Source organism: Branchiostoma floridae, chromosome 16, assembly GCF_000003815.2.
Source record: "Branchiostoma floridae strain S238N-H82 chromosome 16, Bfl_VNyyK, whole genome shotgun sequence".
Taxonomy (NCBI): domain Eukaryota; kingdom Metazoa; phylum Chordata; class Leptocardii; order Amphioxiformes; family Branchiostomatidae; genus Branchiostoma; species Branchiostoma floridae.
The window spans coordinates 5,718,163-5,737,787 of NC_049994.1; the positions used below are offsets into that span (position 1 = coordinate 5,718,163).

At 39.7% G+C, this 19,625-nt stretch overlaps 2 protein-coding genes across 2 annotated transcripts; one reads left to right on the plus strand and one right to left on the minus strand.

Moving 5' to 3' along the window:
* Positions 1 to 745: 745 nt before the first annotated feature.
* LOC118403496 (acyl-CoA-binding domain-containing protein 5-like) lies at positions 746 to 13,730 on the minus strand. The gene is made up of 10 exons (XM_035802220.1): positions 13,627 to 13,730; positions 11,351 to 11,471; positions 10,457 to 10,529; positions 9,195 to 9,717; positions 8,079 to 8,231; positions 7,195 to 7,325; positions 4,786 to 5,338; positions 3,949 to 4,160; positions 3,278 to 3,334; positions 746 to 3,111 (listed from the first exon to the last, which is right to left on the minus strand). Exons 1-10 carry the CDS (start codon positions 13,688 to 13,690, stop codon positions 2,971 to 2,973), a joined length of 2,028 nt encoding a protein of 675 aa, XP_035658113.1. The 5' UTR covers positions 13,691 to 13,730; the 3' UTR covers positions 746 to 2,970.
* A 536-nt stretch (positions 13,731 to 14,266) lies between these two features.
* LOC118403330 (glucose-6-phosphatase 3-like) lies at positions 14,267 to 19,559 on the plus strand. The gene is made up of 6 exons (XM_035802033.1): positions 14,267 to 14,698; positions 15,185 to 15,294; positions 15,908 to 16,010; positions 16,904 to 17,025; positions 17,648 to 17,769; positions 18,420 to 19,559. Exons 1-6 carry the CDS (start codon positions 14,466 to 14,468, stop codon positions 18,825 to 18,827), a joined length of 1,098 nt encoding a protein of 365 aa, XP_035657926.1. The 5' UTR covers positions 14,267 to 14,465; the 3' UTR covers positions 18,828 to 19,559.
* Positions 19,560 to 19,625: the final 66 nt, after the last annotated feature.

Consider the following 19,625-nt stretch of genomic DNA (forward strand, 5'->3'; position numbering starts at 1 on the left):
TGAAGGGGTCTCATCCTGGGGTTTGACACCACAAATCCATCTGATCATGGCACGGTCATTGCGGCGCAACCGCTGTAGATCCGAGGTGGTAGGTGCCCAGGTTTCACTCCCATGGAGCATGGCCGCACGTACACAGGAGTCAAACACCTTGCCACGGGTTTTGAAGGGTAGGTGCCTGGAAGTAAGGATGGGCAAGAGCTTCTTGAATTTACCCCAGGCAACGCAGGATCTGGTGGTGACTGCAAGCTCACATCCGCCACCAGCACAGCTTGAGGAGCGTAAAGTGCAACATACACAGGAACCTGAAGTTGTCCATACCCCAAGTAAGGATGTCTGAGGCATAGCAGCAAAATGGCTTGCAACAGAAGCAAGATCATCCCCAAACTTTGACAAAGCTCTTAAGTCTTCCAGGGAATACCCCATGATATCATCTGAAGATGTCTCAACTACCTCTCAGTAATCTTAATGACCACTAAATGAGGGATATTTATGGGTAGTTGTTGTTCAACATCAAACTGGCGTGTGATACCGAAGGGCAGTTATACTGGCTGTACAGAACAGACTCTACAGAACTGTAGAAATGAAGCTGTTAGTGAATTTTACAGTGTCACTTCATTGCTGGGATACTGTATAAAAGAGCAAATTGCTTACATTTGCTATAGTACTAGCCTCCATAGCAGGCTCTCTATGGACTTTTTTGGCTATAGTACAGTGCATATAACAAAGTATAAACATTTACTCAATGTTCTTTGAGACTGTTTTTTTTATTCTGGAATTCACTGATGGAACATTTACAACGGCTAGGTATTCACAGAACTAGCATGATGAAGCAAACAAATTACAATGTTGTTCAACATTGGTAAAATTATCAGTATCTTTTATATAAAGACAAAACATGATTGCATTGTGTGCAATTTACACTGCATTCTTTGCTGTTAGTGTTTATTTAAAAAATCTGCTATGAGGATAGGAGAATATCACATTTCCATAAAATGTATTTTGAAACAGGTGTGTTTTAGCCAATAAAACAATGAAAAATACAACTCAATGGTTCAAAGCATTTATATAGGACTTTATAACAGTTTGGGTAGAAATTTCCAATGACAATGATAGTATCGCTTGACTACATTGGTAATGGCAACTGTAAAAGTTTAACAACAGACTTATTTATACATTGTACATCAGTGCTCTCGGTCACATGTAGACATTTCAAAGTAAAAACAATGCAGTCACCTCAGACTCGGATATATTTCACAATGTGCCTCTTTTGATTGTGCTATCAAAATCAGTATTTTTTGGATAATCATGTGGATCTGAACAAAGAAATACTGTTTAAAATACTCCATATTGTTAAGTAAGAAAAAAAATCATCCATTTCAAAGCTGAAGCTGATTCTGGACAATTGAAGCAACTATGGCATCATGATGTATAGCACACAGACCTGTGAAAGTGAAAAGTGTCTCCTGCTTAAATTTTTTCCCCGTCCCTCTCATTGTTTCAAATGTTTGAGCTTATTTTAATTTTCATCATTAATTTGACTGGCTAAATATGTCAGTTTGAGGCTTATGAAAGTACATTTTCAACAGTTTCATATCATTTTTGGTAAGCACAGAAATTATTCATTATCAACGTGAGAATGTGGCATACTTTAATATCACTGATTAACATTTCAAATCTAATTTGGCTGTAAACAAAAGACAACATCACCCCGTATTCTAAATATCCAACATTCTTGTTGATTATTGCACTTGCAGGTCAGAGAGAAAAAGTCTATAGAAAAATTTGACTGTTCCATTTCATTTTCAATATGCTATTATGTACATAACCAACACTTCCTTTCTTGTATACCTTCAACCAAACAGCACATTTTTGCCCAGATTTGAAATTTTTGTCAGTTGAAAGGCACAAATCAGTACAATTTTTTTGGTTTATTGATATTTCTGGCCAATCAGAATAATTTTTTTATCTAGCTAGATTTCTTATCTATTTGTTTCTTTATAATTTCATTGTACAACTTGTTGACACAAAAGTTCACATTCCAGCAGCCAAAGCAACAACACAAAGTCAAGATCAACATTACATATTGAACAACAGTCAGGGATGTCACAGCTATCCATATATACACTTTGAATGGGCAATTTTGGAATTTCACTAACCAGTCTAAATGTCAAAACAACACTTTTAATGTAGAATGTGACAAATACCTATCTAATATCTACTTGATTGAAAATGATTTTGTTTATGGTATTTTGAGACAAAATATTGTTTCTGACACGAGAAGAAGGAACTGTGTGGCATGCATGGTTGACAATGACAGGGCCAAGAAAAAAGTGCTACCATCAATGACATGTTTCATATTGACCCTCAAAAACATTTGTTTGTTAAAACCTTTGTTTATTCTGTAACATGGGTTACAGAATTAATATATGGCTGTATACCGGTAGATTCATTTTCTAACATGATGAAATCATTCCAACATCTAGGGAGGGGTGGGTACCGGGAAGGGTGTACTGGTACAAAACTGTTTTTTCTTATTGGACCGGTCCAGAAAAAGCGGACCTGAAAAAAATCAGTAGACTGGATCTTGGACCGATTAGAAAATGAAAATATTACATCGGCAGACATTCACGCAATTTGATGCTTACTTGTTTAAGAAAATATAACAATAAGACCGAAGTAAAGGAGATTTGATAGTCATTTTACCAAGTTTCTACATTCAACCTTGGCTGAAGTTAGTGTTGTTTACATTAAGATAGGATTTTAAAACGTCAGTGGAAGTCACTAAACAGAATCCTTAGAAGCGAAATGGACCATTATTTTGTGTATCACCTATTCAAAAGTTTTTACAGACAATCAGGTTCAGGTCCGGACCTGGACCTGATCTTTCAGACCTGGACCTGAATTTTCTGTACCGGTACCCACCCCTACACACATTAATAAAAAGTACCTAGATGCTAGCACACAGTACATCTACATAAAAGGTGACCTCCTGTGTGCCTTGCTTTTCTTTTTCAAGTACAGTTTGATGAGCCAGTTGACAATGAAGGGCCAGACTAAGATGAAAAAGGCTGTTTTTCCAGACAGGTTGGAGAAAGGCCACCAGGAGCTTTCCTGTGATGAAAAAAAAAAGATCATTTGAAATCTGGAGCTGCTTCTCAACACAATGAGACTTTAGGGGGAACATCAAAAAAGGTCAAACGGATTCTGAATAAACAGAAATATAGTTACAAATTGAATGTTGTCTATTACAGCAAATATATAACACAAGAATGCATACCTGTTGCTGTTGGGGTTGCACAGCTTGGACTGCAGGGGCAACTATACCGCCTCTAGCCTGAAAAACAAAGGCAACAATCACCTTTATTTTTTATTTATTAATTTTGAACTGTTACGAAGTCCATTCGGTTAAAAAAAAAGCTTTGCACAAGTTACGTCGATGAAGGTTAAGGTGATATCTCACTGCACTTGGGGCACTGGTACGGCACTGTGAAGTTTGAAAGGTTACTTAACAACTTTCAGAGATAAAGCACAATTTTTTTTACATTTTGTGTATTGTGCTGTCTTCTAAGTCATATTTTTACATACATGTATCATCCAATATCTAAGTTATAAAAAATTTGCAAAAATAACAACAGTGCCACAGTGAACGAACCCCGCAGTGCCACACCAGTACCCCAAGTGCAGTGAGGTATCACCTTTAGATATCCAGGCACAAAAATTGTTACTCAAGCAACTGGATGGGATATTGGAAATGGTCTGTCACTGACAAAAGACAGTGGATGCTGTCTGAGACGTCAGAATGTTTCCAAAATCATATTGAGTAGCTTCAGTTACTATTATTTGACATACCATAAGAAGTTGTCATCTCTCTTCTGTTATTTTCTTAATGGGCCTTCTTTTTAGCAGAAACTTATCTTAATATGCATCATCACAGCAATGTTAACAAACCTGAGAAGTAGAGAGTGCCTCCAGTGTACTGAGCCTGGCCAGAACAAAGTTCATGTCCTGCTGTAGACGGTCCAGGGCGACGGCTATGTGTTCATTAACATCTGATGACCCCTGCCCTCGCCCCCTCCCTCTCTCTCCGTCATCTCCACCCCCTCCTCCATAGTAACCCCCTGCCCCACGTCTTCCTGGGGTACCCCCTCTGTCTCGAGCACCTGTACATGTACACAATACATGTGTACATGAGAAGGACTTGAGCTACGATACATACATGTACAAAACTATTCTTAAACAATGTATTCTACAGTATGTTTGGAAATCATTTTACAAGCAGGTATGCCGCATTCATTTTGAATCAATATTTTTCATCAATAAAAAGATGTAAAGAGCTGATTGGTCATCAGAAAATTTTATCCGCGTGTACTTTTGTGTTGGAAGAAAGTTTAGCTTTGTACTATGATTATTACCAACACAGATAGGCTTCCATGATAATGTCAAGAGCTTGTCTATGTTCACCAATGAAAGAAACTACAATGTAGGAGTTCCACAGGAGCACAAGAGAAACAAAGCCGTCAGCTTAAAACATTAGAACTAGTGTTCTAGCCAGCATCCGTCCTTCTGTCCTTTGACGGAATTCTATAGCTGGGGATGGAAACAAATTTTGCCCATTCTGTCCACTGTGATGGAAATTAAGTTGTGCAAAGATCTCCACAAATTCAGCACAAATACCATTGAACCAAGATTGAGTCCATTTAACCATCAAAATTTGCCCCTCAAAATGCAGGAAATAGCTTTTCAGAGGGTCTCAGATTTCAAAATTTTCCTAGACGCCCCAAGGACTGTCGCGTAGAAGCCTCTGGCACTTGACAGGATTTCCATTCAAAATCCAGGGGACGGTGAAAAAATTCAGGCTGGCTAGAAGTAGTAGAGAGTGACTGATTAAAACAAAGAAACTGATGATGAAAATTTCCTCCCCAAACCTACCTCTGCCACCACTACTTGTGCTGTCCCCACTCTGCCTCCTGCTGCCCATCTGTCCTCCCTGACCTTTACCCTGACCCCCCATCTCTCCTCCTCCTCGACCAATCACAGCGGGGCTTTCCAACTCCAACCGTCTCTCCACGTCACCTGACCTGCCCTGACCAACCAGAGGCGACATGCTCAGACTGCTGTTATGTGAGTCTTCCATCCCAGAAGAATCATTGGCAAGGGGCGAGCCAATCGAGAATGGCGCCATCCCTTCTGTTTGCTGCATTGAACCATGGGAAGGAAGACCATTGCTGTCGTGGTGTATCTCCGCCTGAGTCACAAAGCTGTTGCTCCTAGGAAGTCCCTCAGGACTTTGGCTACTCGGAGATGTAGCGCCTGCTTGGCGAGATATCAAGCCTGGCATCTGTGAGGAGATACACAAATCATCAAGTAGAAGGCCCCTTGAAAAACAGTTTGTCAGATTTAAATGTGGCAATAAATAACTAGCTGTTGACCCAAAATTGAGACATTAAAGATTGTTCTTCTCCAAAGCTTGAGGGAAAATTGATCATCAAATAAAAGGGTAATGTGGTCTCTAGTTTTAAATGCATCTTAGATACTAGTATATCTTGATATTGAGGTTTATGTCAATTATGGTCCAACGAGATACTAAAGCCAGACATTCCTCTGCAATACCATGGGAAGACACCAGGGGGCACAATCCAATTTCTTAATCCAATTTTTCGTCACAACCTATCAACACACTAAATACAAAATCAATCCATCCAGCCATTCTACAGTTACATGTGTCTTGGTGACCTGCCAACAGACAGATACACACACTAACACACAGTGTGTGTTTGTGTGTGCCGCTTTAAATATAACCTTTAGGCAAAAATGATAAATGTGTCCATAGAGTTGTAACCAATATGCACAAAATTATAGCATAGAAAATATAAGTGGCATAGAAAATATAAGTGTGCTCATGCATTTCAGTTTTACTTTGTTAAACTAAACTTTAAAAAGATAATCCCTACCTACCAACCTTAATTTTTTCAGGACTGAAACAGGAATTGTGATTTTCTGACTGAGCGTACACAATGCGTCCGGTACCGAGGCGTTATTTCCAGTTGGGAAAAAATTGCCTCTGGTGTCCCACAGGGGACAAAACTAGGGCCGATCCTGTTTCTAGTATATGTGAATGATGCAATGCAATTTTTTCTGGATAGATGGAAGTATGTTGATGATCTGTCGTTAAAAGAGAGTAGATTATTCAGTGAAGAGAGCTCAATGCAGACAACAATTAACCAACTAGATACATGGTCATCCGAAAACCGTATGACATTGAACGATGATAAGTGTAAATTAATGTGTATTTCCTTCATGAAGGATCCTCCTCTACCCCCTGTGTTATTACTGAATGGCAAAGCCTTGGAGTACACTGAAGATGCCTGTATACTAGGTATCTGGATGTCTGCGGACTTGAAATGGGGAAAGCATACTAACGTCATTATAAAAAAAGGAAGCTGTCGCCTTTTTTTGCTTAAAAAACTAAAACGCTTTGGTGTCTGCACTGAAGATCTCTGTGAGATTTACCTATTATATGTCCGACCTATCATGGAATATGCGGCCCCAGTATGGCATCCAGGTGTAACATGTCAACAATCGGATGCATTAGAACGCATACAAAAGCGTGCGCTAAGAATCATTCTGGGCAGCGAATATACTTGTTATACCGAAGCTCTATGTAGGCTAAATATGAACACTTTAAAAGCAAGAAGAGAATTTCTATGTCTTAAGTTCGCGAAATCCATGTTTAATTCACCCATTTTTCGAAGCTGGTTGCCAGCTACCCGTAATGAAGTTCACAACAGAGACTTAAAACGAGGGCTCGAGCTTAGCATACCTTTTGCCAGACATGATAGGTACAGAAACAGTGCTATTCCATACTTGTCCACACTCTTAAATACTAATTTATAGCCTGTTTATAGTCACATGACTACTACATGGAATCTCGATTACTGCTCATGTAAGCCTTTGTGTGCATCAATTATTGTTAAATATGTTATGTTGTATATATTAAGATGCTTTTAAGACTAAAACTAACGTAATTCAGCCAGTTTTACAGCATTGTATGAAAGGCTGCAACGTTGTTTTAGTATGTCCATGTATGTATGTATATGTATATGTTTGAATAAACCATTGACAGGAAGCACAACATTTTTTTTCTTTGGCCTAAGTTAAAGGACGTTATATTTGATATATTCTAGCTTCCCCTACCTCATCAGGGATAGCAGGTGTGTCCACAGTATCCTGGTACAGCTCACTGTCAGTGTCTGAGTCACTGTTCACATGATGGGCAGGGTAACTGTGGCCATTCAGCCGTCTGGGAAGGCTATCCTCTCTGCCATCTGGTAAGGACAAAAATTACATTCATTTGTGAATATAAACCGTCAAGTCAAAGTGGTTTTAATGATTTCGGAACCACGTGCATACAAAATGTTAATTCTTTAAACTTCATTGACTGTATTTGGGATATTCTCAATCTGCCAAGCATAATTTTTCTGTTCTTTATGAACCATTGACAGAAATTACACTGTCAAGTTCAATGAAAACTTATATGTGTAATGTTATGGACACTTGATATCTTTCTTGGTCCGGGCAAACAGCCCACGATGATGATGATGATGATATCTTTCTTAAGAACATACCATGCGCATTCTCCTACGCAGAGACATCCAACGGCGCCAGCAAATCGCCTCTTGTCTGTACTCTGCTATCTCAACCGTCACCATCAGTTTCTGACCGCCCTGCTTCAGAATATTAATGAGCTTACCCTCATATATGCGAGATTCCTTTTGAAAACATAAAGGCTTATTCTCTAATTGGCCGACAGCTGGTTTGTGGCGACGCCCACAGGAACTGATGGTGACGGTTGAGATAGCAGAGTACAGACAAGAGGCGATTTGCTGGCGCCATTGGACATTTCTGCGTAGGCGAATAACCATGGGCTATGTCCACTTATCATTTTTCCAGAAGTTAATGCTGATATCTGATGTATTTGTACCATAAAGCTTTTCCATTTTTAAGGCATGAAGGGATAAAAGATAGAACAACTAATCAAGAATGCAGAGTTGATTTCTCAGAATGTCCATTAGAAATACCTTCATCTGGAAGATTAGGACCCTTCCCATGATGCTTGGCTGGCAGCGGGGTGTCAATAATCACGGGCGGGGTCGGAATCTCCATCAGCATCACCTTGGTAACGGGGGGCGTGGTCACTTGGTTTCCATAGGGACTTCTACCATCATAAATACCTAATAGGAAGGACAAAATAGTCACCAAGTTTATTTAGTGTCACAGACAAGTATACATACATCATATACTTTGTCTTTCCAATATTCATTTCTATTATGACTTGGGCTGTTAGCTTTTACTGATATGATTTGCTTCAGATTCTAGCTGAAAGCTGACCTAAAACGTTTTGGGCATGGATGTTCTTAAACCAGATAAACATGTTTTCTTTTCATCCTTTGTCCTATTCAAATTGTTCATTACTAATTCTGTGTCTTGCTCTCATTGTAAGCATAGTCTTTCTTCTGTTTGTGGTCTCAACTTTTGACCATTTCCCTGGAAAAAATGAGACAGCAAACTATACAGATATTGATCATCCTTTCAGTCTGGTGCTTCTTAAATAATTCTCTAGTGCTTTTGTAAAAAGTTAGTTAATAAGAACTTTTGTTAAGAAGAAGTCACAATTTCAAATTTTATCTTGAGTGACAAAACTCATAGATAGAAATATCGGCCAGAATGAAGATGCATACACTCACTGACACCTGCAACTGTTTGTGCCATGAATAACTTATTTATTTCAGTCCTCTTTGTACAAATCAATATATTACATCAATTATCTATCAGTTATCAATAACACATAGAATGATTCACACCAATCGAACAGAATCAGATACATCTGTACTACTGATTATCGATTACCAATTTAATTTGATTAAAATGAAATTAGACCACCAGATCTAGAAAGTATTTACAGGATCGTATCAACTTCACAGCTCTCGATTCAAATTCTTTAATGGAAGTATATCATATTAATCAGAAATAATCTCATTAACTATGGAGACAGAATCAGTAATAATCAATCAAAATACCAAGGATAATCTAAATCAACAATTAGATACCTAATCATTCATCAAAGTTTAATATTACATGAATATATCAATTCATGATTTTCATTTAGTACCACCAGCAAAATGCAGCAAAGATACCTTTGCCAGGTTGAACTTCCTCCTTCACTTCCTCTACTTCCACCTCAGGAACTTCTCTATCCTCTGATTGGCTGCTGTCTCCTTGGGCTTGTTTGTGATTGGTCAAAGCCTCTGCTTCTCTCTGGTTGGTCACTACCTCTTCTTCTCTGTGATTGGTTGAGACATCCCCTCCTCTGTGATTTGTTTCTTCCTCCTGCACTCCAGTATTACCTGTTTCTCTATCTTGCATCTGATTGGTTACTTCAGTTTCATTTTCTTCAGAATTTTCTGTGGATTTTTCTGTGATTTTGTTATTATTAGTTTGCAAATCATCCAAGGTCTCACTCTCACCAACGTGATTGGTTGGAATCTCTCCATTTTCTTTGATGGCAAGAACTGGTTGGTCAGAGATGGACGGTTCCGATTGGTCCAGTGAAGATTTCCCTGCTTGGTAAGGGCTTTCCAGGTCAACAAGTTCATAGAATGGCCCGAGAACATGCATGAAGTCCTGCATTTCTTTGTCCTGTGGTAGTGCCTCAATGATCTGAAAAAAAAAATTCATTCAATGTTTTACTGGGAGTATATTGAAATCTCAATGACTTGAAGGTAGCAATGGTAGTACAGTCAAACCTGTATATAGCAGCCACTAAAGGGACTGGCCAAATGTGGCCACTATAGACAGGTGGCCACTATAGACGGGGGGCCACCTGTATAGAGAAAATGTGGATCAATGGAACACAAGCAATAAGTTACACTTGATTTCAGTACCACAGGTAAGCCATGTTTTAAGATGAGAAAAAGCCAAGGGATCTACAAAAGTGGCCGCGATTTTATGCAAAGCGGCCGCTAATACAGGTTTGATTGTAATACAAAATGTTAAATCCATATCAAATATATTTGTCAATCAAAATCTCAAAGACCTTACAGCTTTCTCAATAATGTGAGGTTCAGTACTTTTTCAAGATGGTATCAAGCATGTATCAATATGCAATGTAGATGACTGGCTGAATTTCAGTCATTAATAACTTGAGTAACCTGTAAATGACTTTAAAAGCCTCGGTACAATCCTTTGTATTTACAATTGGCTCTCACTTATTGCTTACCCCAATGGTAAGCAACTTATTACTGAGAGCCTGTGATAACTATAGAGGATTGTACCCTGGCTATGACCCTGGCTATGAGTATGACTCTGACATTGTTCTCAAAAATTGACTGTCCTCTCTTGATTTGCCAACAGACCAATCCCTAAAGAATGGTAAAATTGTTCATCTAAGAAAATATACCTTTTTCAGAGTGTCCACATAGTTGTCCATGGCCTCTTCTTTGGGCATGTTGCCTAGACGATTCCATGCCTCCCTGTAATGAGCAAAAAGCAGTTACTGTAAATGAAAAAATGTTCCTGGTAGTTTTATGTTCGTGGTTTTTGCGGTGGCCACTCCACAGTGAACTTTAAACCACCATGAACACTCCTTTTTCTCGCTGCCGCAAAAATAAACCAAGTAAATTCCCATTAACTACCAAAATCAATTTGAGAATTTAGTGCGGCTTGACCTCCCCCCGCCCCCCTGCAGCTGTAAGCTTACAGCCGAAGGGCATGCTGGGACTAATGGTAGGCAGCCAGTCTCTCTTTCTGGTAAAACCCAACCCTAAACTGTCCTGAGACCAATGTATATCATGTTACCAGGCTGAGTTGTTTACCTGGGTCTACTTATCTCCTAGGCCTAGGAAAAAAAATGTTGTGTTTCCTGTTTCCCTACCTACCCTAAAAAAACCTGCCGACCCTAGACTTTTTTTTTGGGTGGGCAGTGGAGTCACATAGCTTCCAGTTAGAATTTTTGTTTAGCCTACTTCCTATTAAAGTAAAACACTGCTTGTCCCATCTAATGAAGGATAAATGTATCTATCATGCACAAAATTAAAGTTTGACATTGAAAGACAAGTGTCATCATACATTTCAGTTTACTTTGTTCAACTGTATTGTAAATATGTATCACTAGAATTTTGGCCAGCCTAAAAAAAAATACAAGAAAAAAAAAGATAATCCCTACCTACCGACCCTAATTTTTTCAGGACTGAAACAGGAAACACAACATTTTTTTTCATAGGCCCTATAGTTTATCCAACGATGAAACACACATGTACTATAGTAACCCCAGTCTTTCCAGAGATGATCTTACCACTTAGCCTTGCCAACCACGTCCCAGAAGCCAGGCCTACTGATGTCACAGGGACCAATCGTGGCCTGCTTGTAGTAGCCGTAGAAGGTGAGCATGGTCTCGTGGGAAGGAGTGATGGACCCTAGGAAATAATAGGATATACACACACAATTGTATCACATCATCTACTAAGACTTTTGTCTGAGATCTGGCTTATGTGATAAAGCTCGAGTTTGGTATCAAAACTGTCATAGTTGGTTAGTCTTTGCACAATAGGACAAAGAGACTCATGCAGCAGCTGTAATACATGTACTGTATGTTTGGATGCCAGGCTAATAACAGTCCTTATTTACTTTGCAATCCTGTATAGCGCAATAGCACCCGGTTAAACAGGTTATGCTTTTTACTAATACTAACTTTTTATTAAAGTCACACATTATTCAATCAACACTTCACACATATACAACTAGAATGGCTGTGCCTCTTTGACACCTCTATCCGCTGGAACAAATCAATATTTCCATGAATACAATTGAACCACTACTAAATTTTCTTAAAGAACAAAATTGTTAACATGTTCTTGCCTGCAAACAAGCTTTTGCATATTTGAAAATGTACAGATACAAATTGCAATATTGTGTTTGTTCTGTCATGAAGCGAGTGAAACATACCTGCAAGTTTTCTGGGAATGTCTAAATTTAATCTCCTTTGGGAACAAAATCAAAATTTGGTTTTACCATAAAACAACTCAAAATTCACTGGATTGAAAGATACTTTTGGAAATTTGCAACTTGTATTATGTAATTCCCCAGTTGAAAATCTCATTTTCTTTATTTGCCAAGAATCATATACATGTACAATGTATATTGAAGTAGAGAATTTAGTACCTTGAATTTTGAATCCTTTCTTCACTATGTAAATCTCTGTAACAAAGTAAAATATCACATAGCCTTGAGGAAAGACAGGCTGGAGAAGCATTGGGTTGGAAAAGCAGGGAAATTAATGCCTATGATTGCTGGCTCATGAATGCCATGCCAAAGTTATGCTATATTTGAAGTTAGGGTATTATAATAAGCTTGCAGTCGCCTGCTCTGCAGCCAACCGATGATGATGATGATTATCATAATCATATTTGAAATTCTTGTATGAACAAGATCACATATATTTGAATTTCTGTTTATATCATTGTTTTATCCAAATTTCTGTTATCACTTTTTCTTGTAGATCTAAGCAAAAGATCACATCATTTTTATATCTTAAAGCATACACATAACCCTCCTTCATGGGGTATATGTCTCAGACGAGAGTGTCTTTGCAAGGACCATGAACTGCTGCATACTTCCCATTATACTTCATTTGCTGAGTTACATGTACAAATGTACAGTTGTAACTCAGAATTTCTTAGAATCATACAGCAAGTTTAGATGGTACATGTCGTGCCAAATTAGAAGCCATTTACTAGTAATTGCGCACCCCATTTGCCAGCATATTTCGTGCAATTATCCGGGTGGTGCAACAATGCGAAGTAATCCAGCCAGCTGGACCGCATCAGTTTGGCATATGGCATCCCATGCAGTTAACAGAAATGTTCCTTAATCTATTGAATTTGTGCAATTAACTGGCTTATATTTTAATATTATAAGTGGAGTTAGTCATAATTTTCCTAACATGACTGCTGCATGGGAGAAATAAACATTGGTTAAACATGCCCATGGGTGATTTCTACGTCAATATTGTGTCAAATATGCATATGCATATTTCTTTTCCTTTCATTAGAAAAATATAGAAACCCCGCCAACAATAATAACAGAAACAAAGGTAGGGTGGGAAAACCAGAGCAATGATGTTGTTTCTATTTTCGTTGCAACAACAAGAGAATACTTGCGTTGATCAGAAAAAAACATAAGGACTCAGTGACGCCACAAAAAATTATAGGATCAAAAGCCTGAAAAGGGAGCAAGTTTGCACCGATCCAACATATCCCGCCTAGCCAGTAGGGAAGGGCGTATAATCATAACTCAGTACAAGTATTGGCTGAATTAGACACAACGCAGGGCCATATTTACCCGTATATCTGGCTATACGGCATGTTTACCACACTAGGGTCACTGACATAGAGGTAACTGGCCATGGGGTTATCTGGGCAAAGGGCACAGCCAAAATCAGACAGCGTATATCCACATGAAAAACACCGCATATCACAACATTACTCGCCTTGACAACGACATTGGTACATCTAACATATACTTGAGCATATATAGGTAACATACAAACATGTGTAGAGCGTAAATACGTACCATTTTTGGGCAAACTTTGTATCACTTTTACAGCAGCGTCAAACCTTGCCTTCGGGGCGGCCATGTTTCTTATTTGGCTTGCGAGCTGACACCGCAAGCTAACGTAAGTGAGCGACCAAATAGGAAATTAGCTAAAGGAAGCTTATGATTCGCAAATGTCGAAATCAAATAGTAAAAATAAAATTAATCATATTCTATGAGCTCTACTACGATGCTAGAATTGCCAGATGCTTTATATTTTACTGCGAAACACCAGAAACTGCATGTATGACTGTCCATTTCTTCGTTTTCTTGCGCTCTTAAGGTGAGAAACAAGTCAGGTGAAAAGCTCTTGATCTTGCTGAAGCGTCATTAAAAACAAACAAACAAACAAATAGATAAACCTACAAGCAAAAAACTTAAGAATATTTGAAAGAATGCCTAATGATCATTTCTTATTTATATGTAACGTTGTCAGACCAGGCTGCACTGGACCAAAAAAGGTTGAAAATGAAAACCGGGTCATCGTTTGAAAAAATATATTGATGAAAACTTCAGCTGCAGTTAATATGCAGTTGGCGTGTGGACGCTCTGTTCATAATGGGGTCTAAATGCGTTTTGTTAAAAATTAATTTCCAACCAAGTTGTCGAAGTTCAGTTCCCAAACCCAGTGCCAAAGCATGATGGGAAGGCTTACATCAGACGTGTCACCCCTGAGCACAAGATTCGGTCTCGGAGCTCTTTTCTGAAACATTCCAGGGGTTTTCGCTCATTTTTGTGACATTTGGAGGTCAACAACAGCAGCAAAAGTACTTTGCTTGAGATTCTCGGCTTGAAAGTCGGAAACTTTTCCTCAGAAAATGCCGCAAGTGGTTATGCTACTCCTCCATTTGGAGGGAGTTTCATTCATCCAGTGGTTGCAGACGACATTTTCGGATTTTGCGGAGGTGCTGTTGTTTCTGACCAGAATGGGAGACCCGAGACATGCTTATCTTGTCTACTTCCCCCTGGCGCTGGTCTTCAGCAGGAGTGTCGGGCTGAGAACGCTCTTAGTCGCCATTATTTCCGAGTGGACCAACCTGATTCTGAAATGGTACGTGCCCCCCTCCCCCTTTGAACTTTGAATGACCCCGCCCCCTTCCATGCCGTATCTAGGGGTGGGTACGAGTACGATGTACCGGTACAAAACCGCTTTTTCTTATTAGACCGGTCCGGTTAAACCGGACCTGAAAAAAATCAGTGGCCCGGACGTTGGACCAGTTAGAAAATGAACAGATTATATGATCAGGTGTTCACACGTTTGGGTGGGGGCTTTAAACGGTTCCAGAAAATAACAATTAAGAGCGAAGTAGAGTAGAGTCTGTTAGTCATTTATTGGATGCCTTGAATGAATTCTCATGGTATTTGGTAGGTGGGTCACCGTGGGTGGGGTCTGAGGAAAACGAACGAATGTCAAGTTCAATCATGGGTCCCCTAGCAGCTGTCTAAAGTACTGCAGGGAAACTTCCATTCTATAAAATCTTATGTTGTAGACATGGTGTGGCAGAGCTTGATGATGATGATGATCCTCTGTTTCTAGGATGCTTCATGGAGAGCGTCCCTTTTGGTGGATTAAGGACCCTGAGATATATGAAGAGGGAAAAGCACCACACCTGGAACAGTATTCCCTGACTTGTGAGACTGGACCAGGTATTTATAAAAATCTTGCTTTTTTCCACTATCAATCATTAAAAGGGAAAAAAAACACCATGCTCTGCCACAATAGAGGATAACTGCTTCTTTTCTTTTAAGGGTTTGACTTACATGTAGCATCAAATGGCTAAGTGGTTGGACTAACGAACACATGATGGAGAGGTGAAGCCTGAAGGGTTTGATTTGGCATTACTGGCTAGACAGTGTATCCTAGGCAAAGGCTATTATTTATCTTTTTTATTACGACTTTTCTCACTTCACCCAGGTGTAAAATGAGTTATGACCTCAGTTGGAGAAGTTAAAGGTGGTGGATAGGCACATGTCTTCTAACACTATGCCCAGCATAGCAGATAGTAACCCACAGTCCCTAAGGCCTCAAAAAAGCTATGGGACCCTTAAATACATGTACCTGAAGAAACTAAGCGCTCATTTTCACCTGAGCGAAGTGTGGAAAGTCGTGTAAAGTACCTTTCCCCTTAAGGGCACAAGATCGGTGACACTGCAAGTTTGGACCTCTTGGGCCTGAGCCCAACGCGCTGCCGAATGTGGCACGCAATCCCACTTTTGGGGCCCTTACATTTACTTGTCTTACTTCCTGTGTCCTATTTAGGCAGCCCATCAGGCCATTGCATGGTGACTGCAGCAGTACTGTGGGTGGTGACCTCAGCTTTGGTGTCGGATCTTTCAGCCGCTCCACGCAACAGTTGGAAAAGGTTTGCTACACTGGAAATATCAGAACTACTGAGATGATAAAGACACTCTTCCTGGTTCAGCCATGTGTGTAGATTTCTCAAATTTGTCTTACGTGGAAATCTTACTTGTTATCCTGTGCAGTGGGCTATCTGTGCTTGCACTTCAATTATGCAAGGGGAATACAGTAGAAGCACACCCCATTTTCCAGTGTATTTCTTGCAATTATCCAGGAGTTGCAACAATGCAAAGTCATCCAGCTGGACTGCACCGGTTTGGCACTATATGCAATTAACATAGGTGTGTGGTACAATAGAAGCGGTTTAATTGCACAGCCTAATCGCCAGCGTATTTCGTGCAATTATCCAGCCGATGCAATAATGCAAAGTTATCCAGCTGAACAGCACCGGTTTGGGATTTTGGGATTCCGTGCAGTTAACAGAAGTGTGTGTTTATCCGTTGTGCAATTAACTGGTTCCTACTGTATTAAGGTGCAACAATGTGTTACTGTCAATATCTTACAATTGCACATAACATCGTTGAAGAGGTTCATCAGTCACGTATGCAAACAGTTGACGATGATGTACTGGTAGACATCGAAAATTTGGGAGGTACCGTATGTACTGTACCTTTTCAAAAACAGTCATTGATTGATGAAAATTTGTTGTAACTGCACATAACATCTTTTGGACATATCTTTCCTGGTTTGTGTCTACTGGAATCCATGATATCCAGCTGGACCGCACCAGTTTGGGATTTGGGCATCCCGTACAATTAACAGAAGTGTGTGGTGATCTGTTGTGCAATTAACTGTCATCTACTGTATTAAGATGTGACAAAGTGTTACTGTCAGTATCTTACATTGCTCTGCCACATACCATCTTTTGGATATGTCTTTCCTTGTTTGTGTCTTCAGGAACCCCATGGTCAGAGCTGCACCTTGGCTGATCTACAGTTTCATTCTGACATCAGCTGGTGTGTCCAGACTGTTCATTGCCACACACTTCCCTCATCAGGTGGTGTTTGGCACTGCTGTAGGTACGGACATGTATGATTCTTTCCCTATCCCATTGTTTAACTGACATATGTAGCATTCCCTGCCTATCTTCCTTCGCAGACTTCTTGCAGGGTTGGCTTTTATTTTAAGCAGGGGGAGCTGGTTGCTAGTTTCAAAGTTGGTTTAGATTCTCTAATGCCTAGAAAGGGAGTTTGCCGTGGAAGGAGTTTCGCCCCGCCTCAAGGCGAATTCCCTTCCTCATCAAACTCCCTTTCCCAGCATTAAAGAACTTAAGCCAACTTTGGAACAAGCCAACCAACCAGCCTCCCATCCAGACCCGCTCGAAGTCTGCAAAGGAGGCTATTCACTGCCCATCTTGCCAAGTTTTGGTATATAAGGAGGTGCTCATTTTAATAGCCCTTGGGCAACGCAGTTGTGTAAGCATTATGGGGTACTGGTGTGTTCAACGTTGCATCTTGCAAGGCTGATATCAAATGCTAGTCTGTGAATTTTTAGATTTCCAAATTGTCAGAAGTGTCTGATATTATTCTGAATGACTGGTCACTATCTCTGGCAATCTACCCACTTGACCATACTGTTTACAGCTGTGGTAATTTATGTATTTGCAAGCTCTGATGTCACATTCACACACCCCTTTTCCAGGTGTCCTGATAGGATACATGTTCAACAGAGTCCAGGTGCAGTCTTTCCGTCCCAGCATGTGTGTGGTGCTGTCAGCTGGTCTGGCTGTGTTAGCTATGGGACTCTATGGTATCCTTCTGCATGTGAGTTTTTTTGTGTTGTTTTCCAAGACTTATTTCTATTTTAGTGTATGTACACTGGGTAGTAGCCTGGTATCCAGCCATATTGTATCTCACTCTCATTATAATTGTGAAAAGGGTTTGCAGAAAGGACAGGAGAGACTGGAGAGTTATAATACGGCTGGATACCTGGCTACACTGGATAAAAGGAAGGTGACAGTCACCAAAACGTTGGCTCTGATTGATATTGGTTGTGAAGAAAGGACCTTATTATCAAGTTTTCCAATCTGATAAAGTATTCACGGAGTGCTTGTACATGTATACAGTCAAACCTGCTCTGACCACTAGAGGGCCGGGCGAAAGTGGTCGGCTTGAAAATCAATGACACCTCAAGCTTGAAAATTTTGTGGTCGTTATGGGCAGTGATTTGGTCCTGTGCTGTCCCAATGTTTGGCGGTCGCGGTCATGTTGGCCAGGTGGTTGTCATGAAAAGGTTGCTTCATGCTTTGATTGAGGAAATGAGGAAAATTTTCGGGAACAAGAAAAAGCGGTCGTAATGACCAGGTGGTCAGCTTGAAGGGTAGGTTGTTTGGGCAGGTTTGACTGTATTTCTTTTGCCTGTTGCTGTAACTTACATGTAAAAGAAATAATATTATTTTTCTACATTTCTACAGGTGTTCAGCATTGATCCCTCCTGGTCTATAAAGAAAGCGACGCAGTGGTGCGCACACCCTGAGTGGGTACACCTGGGTACAACACCATTCTTCTCAGTAGCGCGAGATTCTGGCTCCTCTTTGGGTCTGGCTGTAGCACTCCATTCAATCCTCCCACAGGTTAAGACTGCGAGGGATAGAACCATGGACAGTAGTCCTGAAGGTAAAACTGTTGGTGTTAGCACTGTTGGCTTCCTTCTCTTGTTGTTGTCTTTAACACTGAGTACTGAATACTTGGTCCTACCCCAGGAGCCACAGACATTGTTGTACTCACTTGTTTTTGTCAAGAGTGCGTTATTGACTGTAGGAGTCATCGGCCTTGTAACAGGTTTTAGTAAACTGATTCAGAAAAAACAGAAGAATTGGTAAAGGGATGTACACGTGTGTGTCAATGAAGTATAAATGGCTGGGTAGATGTATTGTAGATATCCAAAATTGTTGTGCTGTAGTTTTGTACACTTAAATAATTTATATTGTCAATGATATGCCAGTCTTATGATGATGTGCCATTTCCTTAAAGTTTTAATAACAATCATGCTAAAGCCCACAAAGTAATTTTAAGACTCTACTTTTAATCATGCTTGTGTCATTAGAAATTTACTGATTTCATAATTATCAACACTGCCAAGCAGAAATAGTGATAGCAAGTTTCTGCATTCTGTGGTTGTACGGATGATTCCATATGTACTTGTTGCATGAATGACTCAAGGCAGGTCATGTATTGTGTAGAAATATTTAATCAAAATTCTATACTTGACATACAATCTAACAAAGATAGAGACACCTATAGATAGACAATTCTTATGTCATATACATGTATAGGTATAGCAAGTCAATCCCAATATAGTTTCTATTTTCAATTTTAAAAGTCCAATATCATAATTTAGTGACATATGTTTTACAATGTACTCAGGAATGTTGTCTGTCAGGTGTACAATGTACAAGACAATGTTGGCAATTTGATTTGCTGCTATTGCGAGCCAGTCTCAAAAAAATCATAATAATATAAAACTCATGCTGTGACATTGTAGTGGAGACTACCAGTATATGACAAGTTATTGTCTTGAAAGATCAAATACAAAAAGATACCTTTCTGCAGGATATCTGTCTTATTCTTTTATAGCCTATTTATTTAGTATATACATACTCATTGTCTATAACATCTTT

Bases quoted from the DNA above. Each gene is read 5' to 3' on its own strand.
- LOC118403330 (XM_035802033.1), top strand. From the start codon at position 14,466: ATGCCGCAAGTGGTTATGCTACTCCTCCATTTGGAGGGAGTTTCATTC. The intron at 15,295-15,907 runs GTATTTATAAAA...TGTCCTATTTAG, and splicing joins GACTTGTGAGACTGGACCAG to GCAGCCCATCAGGCCATTGC. The intron at 17,026-17,647 runs GTACGGACATGT...CCCCTTTTCCAG, and splicing joins GGTGTTTGGCACTGCTGTAG to GTGTCCTGATAGGATACATG.
- LOC118403496 (XM_035802220.1), bottom strand. From the start codon at position 13,690: ATGGCCGCCCCGAAGGCAAGGTTTGACGCTGCTGTAAAAGTGATACAA. The intron at 11,472-13,626 runs GTACGTATTTAC...ATTATTTCCTAG, and splicing joins ACAAAGTTTGCCCAAAAATG to GGTCCATCACTCCTTCCCAC. The intron at 5,339-7,194 runs GTAGGGGAAGCT...ATCTCCTCACAG, and splicing joins CACCTGCTATCCCTGATGAG to ATGCCAGGCTTGATATCTCG.